Source organism: Triturus cristatus, chromosome 4_1 (genome assembly GCF_964204655.1).
Source record: "Triturus cristatus chromosome 4_1, aTriCri1.1, whole genome shotgun sequence".
Classification (NCBI taxonomy): domain Eukaryota; kingdom Metazoa; phylum Chordata; class Amphibia; order Caudata; family Salamandridae; genus Triturus; species Triturus cristatus.
Window position 1 is genome coordinate 955,482,052 of NC_140585.1, and position 18,386 is coordinate 955,500,437.

General features: G+C 45.7%; 1 protein-coding gene across 1 annotated transcript in view; it reads right to left on the minus strand.

Moving 5' to 3' along the window:
• Window positions 1-18,386, minus strand: part of CFAP54 (cilia and flagella associated protein 54) — a 2,172,274-nt gene that overhangs the window by 2,018,951 nt on the left and 134,937 nt on the right. The window contains exons 7-8 of the mRNA XM_085653834.1: window positions 7,376-7,489; window positions 3,963-4,064 (exon numbers count right to left, since the gene is read on the minus strand). Coding sequence (XP_085509960.1) covers window positions 3,963-4,064; window positions 7,376-7,489 — 216 coding nt within the window. The remainder of the gene's footprint in view (window positions 1-3,962; window positions 4,065-7,375; window positions 7,490-18,386) is intronic.

The window sequence follows — 18,386 nt, forward strand, 5'->3', positions numbered from 1 at the left end:
CTTTAAGCTCATCCTATGGGGTGAATTTCAGTATCCGTACAGACCACGAGCCACTTACCTTCATGTTCACGGTCAAAGGTATGGAACATGGCACACCCTATATTTGCAAATGGATCTAAGGACTTGAACATTTCTGATTTAGGGTGGAGTATGTTCCAGGGGATAAAAAGAAAATTGCAGACTTCTTGTCCCGTTCTCCATTACAGTATGAACCGGGTGAAGAAATTCTTGACAGTCCCATTCTAGCCTTAACCGATCCTGCATTAATAGAAGAAGAGTGAAGTAAAGGAATGGATGAAGATAAAGGGCTGTTTAAATTAAAGGAAATGGTGGTGGAATGGTAGCCCAGCAAATGCAGTGAGGTTGATGAGGAAGTCAGAGACTTTTGGGAGGTCAGGTTTGAATTGAGCACCTTAGGAGGGAAGGCTTTTCCCAACAATAAAAGTGTACCTCCTGAAGGGTTGAGAAAGAGGATTGTGTAACTAGCCAACGAAGGACACCTGGGGCGGAGCGCGACAAAGAACAGGGTTAGAGTCAACTTCTGGTTTCCCAAGATGGACTCCATATTTGAACAAATGGTAAAGGACTATCACAGCTGTGCCAAAAGTGGCAAATCCAGGACTACTCACAGAGCCCCATTGTCCCCGGTAGAGGTACCCCTCAAACCATGGAGCAAACTGGCCATGGACATAATTGGGCCAATGCAAAATTTAGGGATGCACAGAAGGTTCATGTTGGTGCTGGTTGATTACATCTCACACAAGTCGTCCATGGGGTCAACACGAATGTTGTATTAGAATTCCTCAAGGACGTATTTTCAAGAGAAGGTAATCCATCTACCCTCGTCACTGACAACGGGGTACAGTTTACGTCCCAACCTTTGCAGGACTTTCTAACAAATCTAAATATCAAACACGAAAGAACAGCACTGTATTGCCCTAAGGCAAACGGCCTTGTCGAAAGAGCCAATAGGCTTATCAAAGAACACATGCAACTAGCTGTGGTCAATGGTCAAGAAGTTGAGTCATCCTTATAGTCATTGCTTATAGGCCTACCACACGTCACCCAACATCATCACAAGGTCGTCCCCGTTTGTTGCCCTCAGAGGAAGGGAACCCTGTACAAAGTTTAACCCCACCTGGTTGGGGGGTGGTAGGTCAGTTGAGTCCAATCTTGAGGAAGCTGGAAATAAACGTAGATTACACCATGACAAGTACAAGAAGTGGTATAATGGTAAGAATGGGGTGAAAGATCCAAAATGGAAGGTTGGAGATTGGGTGCAAGTCAAAAGGAGTGTTAAAGACCATCAGAGTAAAAGTAATTATTACGCTCCTTGTCGCGTAGCCAAGTCCTACAACAATGTGGTACTACTGGAGAATGGACAAATATGGAGTTGTGACAGGATCGTCAAATGTAGCTATGTTTATCCATGTTGGGGAGGTGTGTTATAATCTCTTCCTGTTCTTGGTACGTCCCCTCCACCCCTGCACTTGTTCCCTTGTGGACTCTCACTTGGGAGCCTACCTTAGAATGTTGGGAGTCCACAGTTGGTTCGGAAAGTTGATGGCTAATAAAGAGTACTTAAAGACCTTACCTCGTTCTGGTCATTTTTACCTTACAATACTACTATTTAAAAACATTAAAGTCGCACAAAATCTAAATATAAATAATGTTAGACTTGGCATCTTTGGCGTGGTTTCCCCAGACTTTTTGCCTCTACCGCCACTGCCGATCAGTGTCAAAGTGCAAGTGCTCCCTTTGTAAACTGTTGCTACAATTGGTTCTCCCGGATTGGCATATTTGATTTTCTGGTAAGTCCCTAGTAAAGTGCACTGAAGTGTGCCAGGGCCTGTAAATCAAATCCTACTAGTGGGCCTGCAGCACTGATTGTGCCACCGACATGAGTAGCCCTGAAAAGGTATCTCAGACCTGTCACTGCAGTGTCTGTGCGCAGTTGCTAACTGCCATGTCGACTTGGCAAGTGCACCTAGTTCCCAGGCCCTAACCTTTTCTTTTCTTTTATGTAAGGCACCCCTATGGTAGACACAAGGTACCCTCCTGGGCAGGGTGCAGTGTATGTGAAAGGTAGGACATGTACTGGTGTGTGTGACAAGTCCTGATAGTGAAATACTGCCAATTTCGTTTTTCACTGTTGAAAGGCTATATTGCCCAATAGGATAGAATGGGAAATGCTTTGTAACATCTTACAAGTATAACTTCCCATGGGGACAAGATAGAGAAATAAGGTTTCGGCTCTCTGAACTCAGAATTTAATAACACATATTTTAGTAAAGATGGTTTTTAAATTGTGTGTTTGAAAATGCCAAAGTAGGCATTTTCTTGTCTAACCAGTCTGTGTGTCTCTGCCGGTTTGTGTATTGTCTGTCTGGTTTTGGAGTGATAGGGGCTGGGGATGTACATTCACTGTAGACAGCTACTGGGTGGGGGGGAGGTTTGCTTGGCCCTTCCTGGATGACTCCGTGATGGGCTGAATAGACCCTGGCTGAAATTAGAGTAGTGGGAGGAGATTTCCTTGCACCTGAATAGGGCCTGTCTCCCTTGCACAATTTTATCTCCACCTCCTGTGGTCATACAACACCAGTGAGTACAGAACTGGTTTGGACTAGGCTTGGAGACCCTTGCACAAAGAGAACAAAGACATTTGGGGGTAAAAATATTAGACCTAAAACCCCAGATCTTTAGATTACTTCTGACTCAAGGGGAACCTCCACCAAGGAGAAAAGCGGAAGAGCTGTGAGGAGGGATACTGCCTCTTTGATGTGTAGGGTTGGCCAGCAGTTGCTGTTTCTGCCAAGGAGAGGACAAAGACTGGAACTTTGCTTTGAACCTGCTTGAAAAAGATCTCCAAGGGCCTGTGTGTGCTGGCCTTCTGTTCTGAAGTCTCAGGGCCACAAAGACTTCACCCCCATCTCCCCTGAACTCTACTGCTGAGAGTTCTGACCGGCCAGGAGGTGCTTATTCCAGTTTTGGGCATCTGGAGGTTGTTCCTGCTGTTGGGAGCTGGAAGCAACTTGAAAGAAGTAAGAAAACCTGTCTCCGACGCCGTCAGCGACGCCGCTCTGATGACGAGAGCCTGCACCGAGAGCCTGCACCGAGGCTTGCACCGAGGCCTGGGGCATCGCTCGTGAAGTGAACAATGCACCGCCCGGCAGCAGTGCCCGACGCCAGAGCCAGCATTCTGTTATCGCGGAGCCGATAACCGCCGAGGGTGACTCCACGAACTCGCCGACTTTGCATCGTCATCAGGATAGACACCTCACCGCCTACGCAACAGTCTTCCCCTGTCCTGGACACAACACGTCGCCTACTCGCGGACACGACACCTCGCCTCCCCCGTGGCAGCCAGGGAGCCGGCCTGGACCTCGGCACCGATGCCTCACTTCCACGACGCCGTGCATCATCATAGACTTCCTTTCAAGGTACTGTTTGTTTGGGGGTACATGTGACTCCGTACCCGAAGCATCGCTCCTCGCAGTCAGTGCTGTACTTTGGATTTATTGCTGTTACGACGTCGCAATAGCCCCAGGAGGAGTTATTTGTTTTCTACAACCTTTATTTTTTGCAATAACTGTTCTAAAGTCGTATCTTATCACCTATAAGTTGGATTTCTGTCATTTTAATCTTGTTGAGTTTAGATAAAGATCCTTTCGTTTTCTAAACTGGTGTGGTGTCCATTTGTGGTGTTATCACTGTATTTCTGTGTGTTTTGAGTACAAAGACTTTACACGTTGCTTTTGGGATAAGTCTGTCTGCTCGTGCCAAGCTACCCAGGGGGTGAGCAGGGGTTATCTAAAGTGAGTATCCCCCTTACCCTGACTAGAAGCAAGGGTCCCTATTTGGACAAAGATACCTACCTCTGCCAACTAGAGACCCTATTTCTAACATACAACATAGTCTAAGGATACTTTAACAATAAAATTAAAAAAAACTTTAAAATGTACCTTTTCTGTATCTTTCAGATTGGTTTTTAGTTTGGGTCTCAAAACTCCTTTTGGCTTTCTTCTGGATTCAAACACTGCTCTCTTGAAGATCATGATGGCCACCTGTAGCATAAAGGATATCATTTATAAAAAAAAATTGGCTGAGAAATTTCTTTCAGAAACACCTTTAAAATTTTGGCAATCTCTGTAAGTGTGCCTAATGTCTGGAGCTCCATCCCACAAGAAGGATATGCTAACAAGAACTTTAAGAAGTAGCTAAATAAGCTATTAATCAACTTCATTTACTCCTATGCTGGACCACCTGCAACGGAGATCTGGTGTATCACAATGATTCAAAGCTACTTTTTTATTGCAAGTATGTGCATTTCTGATGATATCTCCGTGACTCGTTTTTTTGATTTTCCTCAGAACCATATATAGGATTGACACTGTTTTTATTCTGTTCTTTTATGATAATTACCATACAATATTCTTTTGCTTTGTATCATCTGAATGTCAACCTGTGTATAGCCACGTAACGTTTTTGTGTTTAGTTCACGTTATATAAAACTATGAATGGATAAAATTCATATATAAAGAGTCTATGCTGTCATATCTCAATGCCTTTTCACTGGGAGTGAGGTGGCTCTTTGAGCTCTTGGGTGTTATTGCTACTTGAAGGTGAGGTCCATAGTAAATATATCATGTTAAGTGGATTTGTCTGGTGATTTCCCATTATGTCTAAGGTCCAAAAGAGCTTTCAGAAGCTCTGGGCATCCTTTACAGCTCTGGTTGACTCCCATGTGTTTTTTGTAAAACACAAATAGAGTTGATTGATTGTTGACCAGAGTCAAAGTGGTTTTTTAAAACCATATCATGTTTGGTTGTATTCATTCTGCTTAAGGGGTGGTTACATTGGACAGTCATGGCAAGGCTGGGGTAAATTAGTGTATCACTTACTAATGAATCGTTTTGGAGTAGCTAATTAAATCCGGTTATGGATTAAGTGAATCATTATGTGAATTATTATAAATATATAACTCCCCACAGATTATAACACATTTGTTTAAGTGTTCCACCTGTTTCGCAGTTTCAAATTCCCTGTGATTCTTCAATTCTTGGCAACAGAGAATTTGGACAGTAGATACTCAAAACTAGAAAATGGGCAGAAGTACACTGTACATACCACAAAACTCAAAGACGAAGGAATTAATCTTATTTTCCACAGGGAAAGATTAATGCTCCTAAGGAAATTACTGAAATGCATGGCATGAGCGCTGAATTAGAATCCGCCTCTTCTTTTGTGAAAGTGCGAATGGATAAGCATTTAGGAGCCTTATAAACTTTCAATGCAAGAAAGAAATCATATACAAAAATTGGAGGCATATTTAGCCTTGTAAGTGTTTTTGGAGGGAGGAGATGTGTGACCAGTACAATAACTCAATATGCATTTCATTTTCATTTATTTTATTTTTGATACTTAAAGAGCACAAATCTATCTTTAAAAGCTGCAAGCCCATGTACAAACAAGAGTGAGTGTACAGCAACCAAGGAAGACAATTTGGAGATTTGTACAACATTAACAGAGAAAAAGCAGAGGATCTTCAGTGTGAGAACACAGAACTCTCAGACCTACATGCACATTCTCTTACACACATACATACTCACACTCAGCACATTCACGCACACACACCCATTCACAGGATGCACGCATGAATAAACACATATACATTCATACAGACACACACGCACCCAATATTGCCAAAATTAAATTACCAGGTCGCATCCCAGATGGCAGGAGGGAAGCCTCTGTTCTTTTCTGAAAGAACGGATTTAAGAAAAATCTCATGGCCTCCTCTCAATGGCTGACCTTGCCAAAGGTCAGCAAATCAGAAGAGGACCTTCCTTACCTCGTCATTGAGTGGATGGGAGAGTTGATCAACCTGGCCCACTCTGTGAGGAGGGTCACTAATAAATACTTCAGGACATGAGACTGAAGAGCCCAGGTCCAAGGCTATCAGCGATACTCCAACTCGTCATAAGGGTGAGGCTCACAGAAGACTTTGCCGAACTGAGGAGGTCACACCCACCAGGCTGTGAATTCTTCAGCCTGGCAAATTTATTTTCAGACAGCCAGGCCCCTGCACATTTAGCACATGTGTAGCGCTTGGATACCTGACACCAACATGAAGAGAGTTTTCCAGCTGTTCTTAGCTCAGGCTGACAGACACTGTTCATGCGTCGGAAACAGGTGGAGGGGCGTCAGCCTTACCAATGGGCCGCTGCTGCCCAACTCAGGAAAACGAGTCACCTGCAGTCACGAAAATAAAGCAAGGGCTTGCATCAGATAGGAAAAATATAAAACCTCTACTGAAAGGGTATTCCTCCAAAACTTAAACAAATAGGAGATTTCATTGGTAGCAAATTTGTCTCATGTAGCTTTTGAAAGTCTCACTATATATTGTGGTCTTCAAATCAACCACACTATTTATCGATTTGGATAAATACTTAATAGAATCTTTATATTCATTCTTGCAATGGACCTTCCCATAACACAGCATTTAGACCACAATTTAAAAAAAGGAAATAACCCTTCCAGAAATCTTTCGTGATCGTTCAGACCTCAGCGGAAAATGTCCGTCAACCGACATGAGCAGTAGTAGCTACAGCCTCTGCTTGCACCACAGCCGATGACCCACTTTTTTTTAAAAGACGCACAGGCTTTGGGTGCGCCTTTTTTGTTGAAAGTGCTCCCAAGGAAAGCGCAGGAGCAATTTCTCCAAAATATCATGGCCTGAAATAATAAAGTCAATTTTTCCTGATACACAGGAAATGTTCTCCTTGCATGTGGCGGCCATAGATGATGTTTCTTTCCAGCCATGCATGGCAGTCCCAGGAAAGAAAAATGCCTGTCAGAAATCGTACCACAAACAGGATTGAAATGAAATGTAATGAAATACCGGTATTTGTAAATCGCAAACAATTACCCCCAAGGGTGTCAAGGCGCTGGGGGCTGTTGGGAAGATTAAGCGAGCTAGGATTGGCACTCTAATGTACACGAACTGGTTGCCCTGTGGTGGGTAGGATGCTGGTCAAAAGGCTCCCAAGGGCAGACCCAGAAGACGTTCCAAGGTCAAATACCTGGTGATTCTCCCACCTTTATGTTAGGCGGGGTACCATAGGTTTGGTAGGGCGGAGATCCCACCAATTTACAGTAGGGAATCCCCTCACCAAACTCTAAAAAAACCTTTAATGATATAGGTAAATTCTTTTAAATACCCATCACAAATAAAAAAGATCTATAAAAAGTATTGCAGTGTGTAGTGAACATTGCATTCAATAAAGCAAAATAAATCAAGTAATAAAAATTGAATTCCACCACTTTACTCACATTGATTCTTTTCAGCGTGATGGAAACATCATAATCCAATTACCTTGGTAGTAGCTTCCGTGAACGCCTTTTTTGCCCCGTCATAATGTGGAGAATCAGCCATGCTTTCAAGCTGGTTCAGTTCATCAATCTTGCACAAGGCACGACGAGCAAACACCTAAAAAAGGTTTAAAATTAGAATACATTTCTTCTCACTACATATAAATAGGCAATTGGAATATTTAGATGTGCCAAGTACAGTATCCGCACACAATCCATATTTAGAGATTTCTTTAAATTTAGTTTTTTTAGACAAATCATGTCCACGTAAAGAAAAACCTACACAAGACAAAATATTTTTGCAACAGAGTTACAAAAAAAAAAAACCTACTCAATAAAACGTCAATTGTGCTGCCTGTGAGAGAGGCTGGCTTTAATTTCAGTTGTCGAAAACCCTGTTGTCCCAAATTAGAAGCCACCATTTTCACCTGTTCGTTAATTATGAGGTCAGAAACAAGATCTTACACACAGGAAAAGGAATTCTGGAATATGAAGCAGTGCGGAACTCAATATTACCAGACTATATTAACAAAGTCCAATGTCAGGAGAAATCTTTCGAGGAGGTGAAGAAGAAAATGAAAGCAACATGCATATGATATATGCCAATATATCCATCCAGAATTGATATGTGAGGTGATAACAAAATGCTTGATTTGATAGATGCTCCTGAAATGTGGCCATCCTGAAACACAGGCGCCTTCTCTTGCAGGTAGAATTGCACATGGTTGTATAGGCAAGGGAGATATGTTGACAGGCAATTATATAATACACAAATAACACAACTGACAGTGTATGCTCTGCTCTGTTGTCTAAAAGCTTTATAAACCTAGGTGTCTCCGTTCTATTGGTGGCTATTAAAACCTACTGGGCTTACAATAATTGGGGGTGAGGTCAATGGGCTCATGAATTAGTCTTGGGCTTGATTGTGTCCACTTGTAACAATGACGCCCAAAGCATCCCCCTCGCAATTAGTTGAGTTGAGTTCTCCCTCACTATAGGTTTGAGCCATACATGGAGAGACCAACTCCCAGATACAGGGGCTATACATTTTTCAGGTGCATACGAGTCATTTTAACACATTGATCACTTTCTGGTACCAAAACTAGATCTGTCCTGTATCACCAGAATATGTCTTTACACTTGGTGACAGCCTGGCCTCTCACCTATTGAAATACAGTCCATGGGTGAACCTGTATGTGATGTGGGGCCTTAGTCCCTGGTGTCTTTTAAAGCCGGAGCCTAGGGATGCCCTATAATAGGACACATTACATTATTGTGAAAGAAACACCGGCTCAGTGGACTCGCCAGTGATTCTAGAGGAGGCTTTTAATGCAGTATTGAGAGGGATTGTCATAAGCAAAGCCACACAACCAGAAAAGGAAACAGGCATATACTATATATGATTCAGAAAAAGAGGCAATACAATCAATAAAAATGAGGACAACATGCCAAAATGAACTCGGGAAAAACTACAGCACAACTAGGACAGACTACATGAAGCACAGAAAGCATGGCAAGCATCTCTATGAACTCTATGAACAGGGAGATAAGACAGCCAAATGATTCATTGGTTGAAACAAAGGCAGCTCGAGGCCCAACATAGTTCTCAAATATGTGATAGCTGTGATAGGTTCCTGACCCAACCGAGAACTATCCTGTCAGAAATGGTGGTCTCTAGTTGGCAGAGGTAGGTACCTTTGACCAAATAGGGACCTTTGCTTCTAAGTCAGGGAAAGGGGATTACACTACTGGATAACCCCTGCTCACACCCGTGGTAGCTTGGCACGAGCAGACAGGCTTATCTCAGAGGCAGTGTGTAAAGCATTTGTGCACACATACAGTAATACAGTGAAAACACTACAAATGAACACCACACCAGTTTAGAAAAATAAGTTATCTTTATCTAAACCAAACAAGACCACAATACAGTACTCAAAATATGACTTTTAAAAGGTAGAAATAGTTCTGTTCATAGAAAATGGTGGTTGCAACACTTTCAACACAAAGTACCTAGGATGCGTCAAAAACACAAGCAAAAAGGGTCGCAGGAAAGATGATGCGTCTGTTCCTTACACACAGGGAAGGTGCGTTGGTTCCTTGCTCCGGGGGAGGTGATGCGTCGGTTTCTTACTGCTGCGCAGGGGAGGTGACTCGGCGGTTCCTTACCGGAGAGGAGGTGAAGCGTCGGTTTCTTTTTGCGTGGGGAGGTGATGCGTCGGTTTCTTACCGCGTCCCCCAGCGATGCGACAGACCTGGCGCCTCAATGTGATGCATGATGATCCGGAACGATGCGTGACGATCCGGGATGCGCTGTGACGATTCCAGCCGGGTCCCCTCGATGCGTTGGTTCTTACACAGCGGGGCCTCGTCAGAGTCGGTGCGGTGATCTCGGATGTCGGAGATTGATGCACAGGACTCGTTGCAAGGCAGACACTTCAGCCGCTGGTAGGTGCTGATCAAGTCTTTGGCTGCGGCGATGCATCGGAAATTCTTCTAGCACCGCAGCGATGCATCGGGACTAGGCGATGCGTCGATTTTCACAGTTCTTTAGTCTTTTGCAGTTCCCAGCCCCAAAAACAACCTCCAGAGGCCTAGAACACTGGCAGGCACCTCTTTGCAGGTCAGAGCTCCCAGCAAAGGAGTTCGGGGGGACTGGGGCTAAAGTCTATGTGTCCCTGAGACTTCAGAACAGGAGGCAAGCCAAACTTTAAGCCCTTGGAGACCTTCCTCAAGAAGGTGACACAGTAAAGTCCTTTCCTTGGCAGAAACAGCCACTGCAGGTCAACCCCAGACAGCACACAGCAAAGGGGCAATACTTCTCCTTCAGGTTTTACAGCTCTTCTCCTTGGCACAGGTTCCTCTTGAACCCCAGAAGTAATCTAAAGTTCAGGGGTCTGGGCCCCACTTTCTATAGCACAAATTACTTTGTTCTCTGGTGGCAGAGAAGCTCTTTGCCCAGCCAAAACCAGTTCTGTCCTCTCTGGTGCAGCTTCCCAGAAGGAGGTGGAGACAGCATTGTGTAACGAAGACCAGGCCTATTCAGGTGCAAGGAAATCTCCTCCCCCTACTCTAAATGCATCCAGGTCTATTCAGCCCGGCCCGACTCATTCAGGAAAGGAAGGACACACATCAAACCCGCCCCCACCCCCCAGTGGCCGTCTGAGAGAATGCACATCCCCAGCTCCTGTCACTCATAAGCCAGACAGTCAATGCACAAATCAGCAGAGACACACAGAACGGCTAAGCAAGAAAATACACCCTTTCTAAAAGTCGTATTTTCAAACACAATATAAAAATCATCTTCACTAAAAGATGCATTTTTATATTCTGAGTTCAGGCATACTAAACTCCATCTTTCTATCTTGTCCCAATGGGAAGTTATATTTACAAGATGTTATAAATAAACTTCCATTCTATCCTATGGGGCAGATAGCCTTTCAATAGTGAAAAACATGTCCTACCTTTCACATACACTGCACCTTGCCCATGGGGCTACCTTGGGTCTACCTTGGGCCTACCTTAGGGCTGTCTTACATATAAGAAAAGCAAAGGTTAGGGCATGGCAAGTGGGTGCACATACCAGGTCGACATGGCTGTACCAAACTGCGCACAAACACTGCAGTGGCAGGCATGAGTTATATTTAAAGGCTGCTAATGTGGGTGGGGCAATCAGTGCTGCATGCCCACTAGCAGCATTTGATTTACAGGCCCTGGGCACACACAGTGCACTGTACTAGGGACAACCAGTAACTCATACATGCCAATCATGGAATCACCAATCCATAAACACAATTTACATGGAGAGCATATGCACTTTAGCACTGATCAGTAGTGGTAAAGTGCCCAGCCCCAGAGTCATACAAATCAACAAAAAAAGGGTCCAAAACAGGATGCCAAAAAGCAAAAAGTCTGGGGTTAAACCTGTTCGAAAAGCCAGGTCTAACATATCCCAAATGAATTCTCTACATACTACAGGTCCTTAGAACCATGCTCAGTGTAACAACTTTATTTATTCTACTCACAAGGCCACACTGGACCACACTCTCACAACTAAATACATTGTAGAAGCTGTCCAGAAACTCTCCTCTGGCAAAACAGAGGGAGTTTCCAGGGACAATTTTTTAAATGCTTTACCACTCAGTTAACAAAGCCATGGTGCGACCTCTTTAAAGTAGTGATGAAGGAATGAGAATGTTTTCAGATATAGGAGAGTACAAATAGTTGCTATATAGAAAACTGACCAGACACCAGACAGATGTGATTCCTAAAGGCCCATTCTATTGATTAATATGAAGGCAAAGATTCTCGCAAAAGTCTTTGCTAATCATCTTTCACAAGGTGATCACAGACTCGGTCCACCCAGATGAAAGACACTTCATGTCACATTGCAAACCCAATACAATATACAACAAGTGTTTAATTCATTCGCCCACAGAAATAGACTTAAAGACCCACAACCACTTTGAATGATAGTTTCTAAAAAAGCATTTAATAACATTGCCTGAGACTATTTATTTGCATTACTCATTCAAAAAGGTTTGGGCTCATAATCCATAGCATAGCACACACATTATATGCAAATCTCATGGAGCAGGTCAGGGAAGAAGGCAAAATGTCAGACTCATTTGAGGTAAGGAAGGAAACAAGACGCTGTCACTGCAGCTATCTACCATGGCGACAGGGACATTGGCAAGACGGATCAGGCAAGATACCCAAATTACTAGTTTTCTGTGGTCCACTGGATTGGAGGACAACATATCTCTATACCCAGAAGACATCCTCATACATCCAAGTAATCCCTTGACGGGTCCAGCCATAGTACATATATTCCAGGCTAAAAGTTGACAGGAGTAAGTAAGTGGAATGGTGGGAGGCGCCAAGTCTAACTTACTTCAAGTGAGGAGGGGGACGAGACAGTGATATCGGCTGTCGCCAATGCTATTTGCCATGGCGATAGAGCCAATTTCTGAATTTGACTTTTTCTCATTTAGACCACGCAACAAATCAGTTTTGATTGGTTTGTCTTGGGCACAACACATAGTCCTAAAAGCAGTGTCTGTTACATTACATTACAGGCCAAAATGTCAAGTTCAGTTTAGCAGTGGCCAGAATCTGACTCAACCGGTAGAATTTTTTATTCATAATTAAGACGTGCTGTGGTTTGCATAAACTTCTCCTAGAGTACTGTAATTCATTACAGGTACCTTAAGCACTCAAATCATAGCGCCCCTTTTATTTCACAAATCTCTCCATGTTACATGTCATCAAACAGGTTTACGCAACCACTTTTAGTCCTGAAGAAGGCATCACAAATACATGGTGGCAGAAAAGACCGTTGACCTGTTTTCACAAAAAATGCATAGTATTTGCTTTGTTTGGTAATACACAATATGTGTTGTCTATTTATCAACTGTGCCTGTCTTTCACAGGTATAGATTAAGTGTGTTAATTTCTTATTCTAGCTGTTAAAATAAGCTCAAGCTAATTGTACCTATGATATAACTATGTCGTCCATTAATCACAAATATAAGGTATTCCTTGCACTATCAAAAGACAAATAACATTTGCTATTGTACTATTATTTAAAATTTCACTTTTACATAGTATACACCTAAAACAGAAGTATAACCAATTATGTATACTGCCATATCGAATGCGCTTCTTTTCAAGGAAACAAAATCAGTAATTTACCATGCTTGACCTATACCCCATTCCTAATTGAATACATATCTTAATAAGCCTTGTTAAACTGTCAAAATAGCAGACAACTCAAAGACTAGTGTCATATAGAGTCTTCGAGGATGAGCCGTTAAGCTTTTGCTCCCTTTCTATACTCCTTTTCCAATATTCCTTTTCTCCAAAATCAGAGAATCAGGAAGGCTGTACACCGAACCTACTTTACTTCATGTATAACATCATATTCATTACACTCGCCTTAAAAGGCTTCAACTACACAGCCTGATACACTATGTCCTAGGTCATCAAAACCTACAGTGATCTGGATTCGACAATCCCACCGATCGGTTTGTTTCATATCCCTAGATCTGCTTCAGAAGGCACATACAGGTCTGAAGAAAGGGTTGTTTTATCGTCAGAGTGTAGTGACAACACTGGAGTTATAAAACCTATAGAGAGATCAATAGATTTACATGTGTAACTTTGGAAATACTTATTGATTGTTTGCATAAGTTTCTAGTTACAAGTCAAACTACAGAGTGTGTGTTGCACAGAGAAAGAGTTCAGATATATCTATTTACAATTGTGTTAGACCTGTCAGCCCTTTGGGTGGTCCCTCCTCATCATTATTTATTTTGTCCCACTTTTGCCTCAAACCCTGTTAGAATTTTTCCTTTTTGGGAACCACCAGACTTTTTAGTGTTGCTGCAGATTCAGGGAGCCATTTTATCTACCCCTGGAACTTCTGTCTGAGGGCCTGGAGCACAAAATGGTGGCCACCTGTGACATCACCAGCACCCACTGGAACCTACTAGAACCTTCTACAACATTCTGGAGCCCTGTGACAGTTGGAGGCGGTTTAGAATGTTGGGAAGCTAAGACAGAGAGTTGGCAGTTGGAGCTGGCAGTTGGCACCTGACTGGTGAAGAGTGAGCAGCAGAAACCTGAAGGAGGAAGGAGTGAGGCAGCAGGGGTGGAAACTTGTGCCTGGAGTGGGGTCCATAAACCCACCCTTGATACTAGTCCCTACTGACTGAGCCCAGCCTGGAGCCCTGTGTGGGAAGAAGCAAGAAAAACCATCTTAAGGACCTGGACAGCAGGAACAGGCCTTAGAATCCAAGAACAGCAAGATCCTGACCTGGATACTGGTTTCCCTGGAGTCCGACGTCGAGAAGCCTGAGACCTGGAGCCCGAGGTGGAGAAGCGGCGCTGACTGAAAAAGCAGACGTCGTACCCGGAGCCGCCAGAGGTCGAGAGAGGGCGCCGACGGAGGTCGTGGAGAGTACCAGAGGTTGTGGAGGAAGTCACCCGAGGTCGAGTGAGCGGCGTCGACGGGGGAGTGAAGTCCGCCCTCCGGAGTCGCCGGAGACCGAGGTGAAGCGTGCCGGAGGTCGGGAGTGGAGATCGCACTCCGGAGTCGCCGGAACCTGAGGAGAGGAGCACTGGAGGTCGGGAGTGGGGATCGCACTCCGGAGCCGCCGGAAGTCGACATCGAGCCAAGGCCGGCCGACGTCATCGAACCTGAGGTCGCCATCGGACCGGAGCCGCCCGAAGTCGACATCGAGCCAAGATTGCCCGACGTCATCGAATCGGAGGTCGAGATCGAGCCGAGGCCGCCGACATCGATCCGGAACCGCCTACCGGCGTCGTCCAGAACTGACATTGTGCCGAGGCCGCCGACATCGAACCGGAACCGCCTCACGGCGTCGACACGACTCCAGCGGCGTCGGAGCTTCAGAAAAAGGGCAGTAAGTGGAATAGAGGGCGCCTAAGGCCCTGTGGAATCCTAAGAGACTACTCTAGGGGTTAGAGAGGTGCTGGAACCAGCTTGATTGTGCCAGGGGTGAGCTGAGACTAATTCAGAGGGGTTGTGTAGAGTGAGAGAGCCAGGTCTCTAGTAGTCCCCCCTTGATCTACCTCAGTTTAGGCCTCAGCCTTGTCCAAGCCAGGGAGTAGACACCCTCAAGCCATCCACCTAACCACAAGCTGTGCCTGGGCCAAATCCGCCCATAGTAATCTCAAATGTGATCTGATTCTTTAAGTGTCACTGTCAGCTTTTAACTATTTATTGAGAGCACTGTATTTATTGTATTTAACTTATTTATTGCTTCACTGTATTTATTGTTCCACAGTATTTATTGTCGCACAATATTTATTGGGTTGCAGTATTTATTGCCTCAGAATATTTAATTGCCTGTATGTATTGCACTTATATTTATGCCTTAATTATTTATGATCACCCCTATTTATTGAATCATTAAGACCGTATTTATTTGACCTGCACTATTTAAAAAGCCTTGTATATTGTGATTGTGTTATTATTTATTTAATCAGTAACTAAGAGAAAAAGAAGATAAACAGAGATATTTTCATAATTTTTACGGTGTAGAGTCGTTTTTGGAACGGATGCACGCATGGTTATTGTATGGGTATGTCGTGTGCTTAGCACGGTGCCTGACCCCTGACCACTCGAGCCAAGCTACCACAGTGTATGTCTGGGAGAGACCCTGTTACCACCACCCTTTCCGGTGTGGGAGTGGGGTTTTCTAACATAATTGGTGTTCAGTGGTGGGATAGAGCTGTGCCTACGTATACTCAGCAATAACTGTGGGTAGTCCATAGGCCTACACCGGGAGTTTTCTCAAAGCGGCCTTCCTAATTGTGAGCTTTTGTTTTTCCAAATTTACTCTGGTGGTGGGAGGAGGTATTATATAAGGTACCCCCCTGCATAGTTACTGCAAATAACTGTCCTCTGACCTGAGTGGGCAAGATGGAGTTTGTACTGGAAAATTTAGAAACGTACACTGTGGCCCAACTCAGGGAGTTTTGTCAGCGGGAGGGGGTGTATTGTCCCCCAGGAGCAAAGAAGGGTGCACTCCAAACCAGCTTAAGGGCTTGGGGGGAGGCACGACGAGAAAGCAAGGCTGAGGAGGAGGACAGGGATAGAGAGCCCGACAGTGAGGGAGCTGGTTTGTACCAACCTGAGGTGGGGAACCTGTCAGCGGGGCCCAGGACACTAACCAGGAAGGGCAGCAGTGCCTCTAGCGGTGGCTTGTCTGAAGTGGAGTTAACAGACCGGAGGGAGAAAAGACAGCTCACATGGGACTTAGCAAGGCTGGAGAAAGAGAAGGAGGAACAGAGGATGGCTCATGAGATAAGGCTGAAAGAGATAGATCTTCAGATCCTGAGAATCGGGGCACACCCTGTACCTAACGGTGGCAGCGAAGAACGAGAGTACACCAGGGAACCCAAACCCTACCTGCCAAAGGACATAGTAGCTAGCTATGGGGTGGGTGATGATATCGCCAAGTGGCTAGCGGCCTATGAGGTCTCGTTAAGGGCCCATGGGGTTCCAGAGAAGTACTGGGGAGGGGGATTGTACAAGTACATGCCTCCAGCTGGTAGGGATGCATTATTGGCCCTCGAGGAGGATGAGCAGACCCACTACCCCACCATGAAACTGGCGCTCATAAGAAAGTTTGGACTAACACCTGAAAAGTACAGACAGAAGTTCAGGGGTAGTCACAAACTGGGCACACAGAATTGGGTGGACTTCCTGGACTATGCAAAGAAGGCACTAGAGGGTTGGATTCAGGGCAGTGAAGTGAGGAACTACGAGGGGTTGTTTGATCTAGTACTGAAGGAACACCTGCTCGAGAAATGTTTCCCTGAACTGCGTCAACACCTGGTGGATAGCAAGCTGACCAGTCCCCGGAAGCTTGCTGAGGAGGCGGACATTTGGGCTAGTACCCGGGTGTCCACAAGGGGGACTGGAGGGGATACTCAAAAGGCCGGACAGGGCGCCCCCCAGAAGAAAGAGGGAGGGGAAAAGAAAAAGGAGTTCTCCAAAGGCCCCCAAAACAATTTCCAAGGAAAGGGAACAGGATTCGCCCCTAGGGCTACCCCACCCAGAAACCCTAATCCTGGCCAGAGTCAGCAGCCAAGGGTTGTCCATTGCTACGAGTGCGGTGGCGTTGGACACTATAAAGGAGATCCGAAGTGCCTGAAACGACCACCCCCTCCCATTGGAGGAAAGACCCCCGGAGTAGCTAGTGTAGTGCTCGGGGAGGAGATGCCCTTAACTAAGGGAAGGGAGTGGGCGGGTGTCACTTTAGTGTCCCTGGGAGAACGGGAGATGGTTCCTAAGATCCAGGTGCCCGCAAATACCGTAAAGTATGGGCAGTGGGTCACCATCAACGGCCAAAGAGGGGAGGCTCTGAGAGACACAGGAGCCAGTATGACTATGGTACGTAGTCAACTGGTGTCTCCAGAGCAGGTAATTCCCGATGTACTCCACCCAGCCGCGATGGCTGACGGCAGAACAGGCCACTATCCAGTGGCCGAGGTTCCCTTTGAATGGGGGGGGGTTGCAGGTTCACTTCGAGTTGCCGTAAGCCCTGCCGTGCCAGTCGATTGTCTACTGGGGAATGACATGGAGCACAACGCTTGGAAGGAGGTGGAATACCGGACTCACACTGAGATGCTGGGTACACCTGACTGGGCCTGTGTGAGCACAGGGTCCGCGACTACCCGGAGAGGGAGTTCGTTTCGGCTGGAGCCTGGAACAAAGGCCCAGCCAGCTGCCAGTCAAGGGAAGAACCGAGGACAGGAGGAGCCTGCCTCGGCGTCCACACCCCGTAGGACGGATAGGCCACCGGAGGTGATGGACCAGGAGTCTGCGGTGGGGGACGTTACCAAACTGGAGGACCTACCCATCCCGGCCGAGTGGCACGTGGAGGGAGGCCCGTCCAGGGAGGAATTCTGCCAGGGCCAGAGGGAGTGCCCTACCCTTGAGGGGCTAAGGCGTCAGGCCCAAGCCCAGGCAGCAGGGAACGTTGAAGGGAACTACAGTGTTTACTGGGAAGATGGCCTCCTCTACAGTGAACCCAAGGCACCCCTACACGGATCGTCACGAGCCTTGGTAGTCCCTCAACGTTATCGAGCCTTCCTTCTGGAGTTGGCTCACGAGATCCCCTTGGCAGGACACCTGGGGCAAGACAAGACCTTCGCCCGTCTTGTCCCACACTTTTATTGGCCTCAGATGAAAGTGTCGTCCGATACCTACTGCCGGACATGTGTGTCTTGCCAAGCCAGTGGGAAAACAGGGGTGAAGCTGAAAGCTCCCCTGGAACCACTTCCTGTCGTTAGCACCCCCTTTGAAAGGGTGGGCATCGACATTGTGGGTCCGTTAGATCCGCCAACGTCAGCTGGTCACAGGTTTATCCTGGTCCTGGTGGATCATGCCACACGGTACCCAGAGGCAATACCTCTGAGGACCATAACAGCACCTGTTGTGGCTAGGGCCCTGATGGGAATCTTTACCCGAGTGGGTTTTCCCA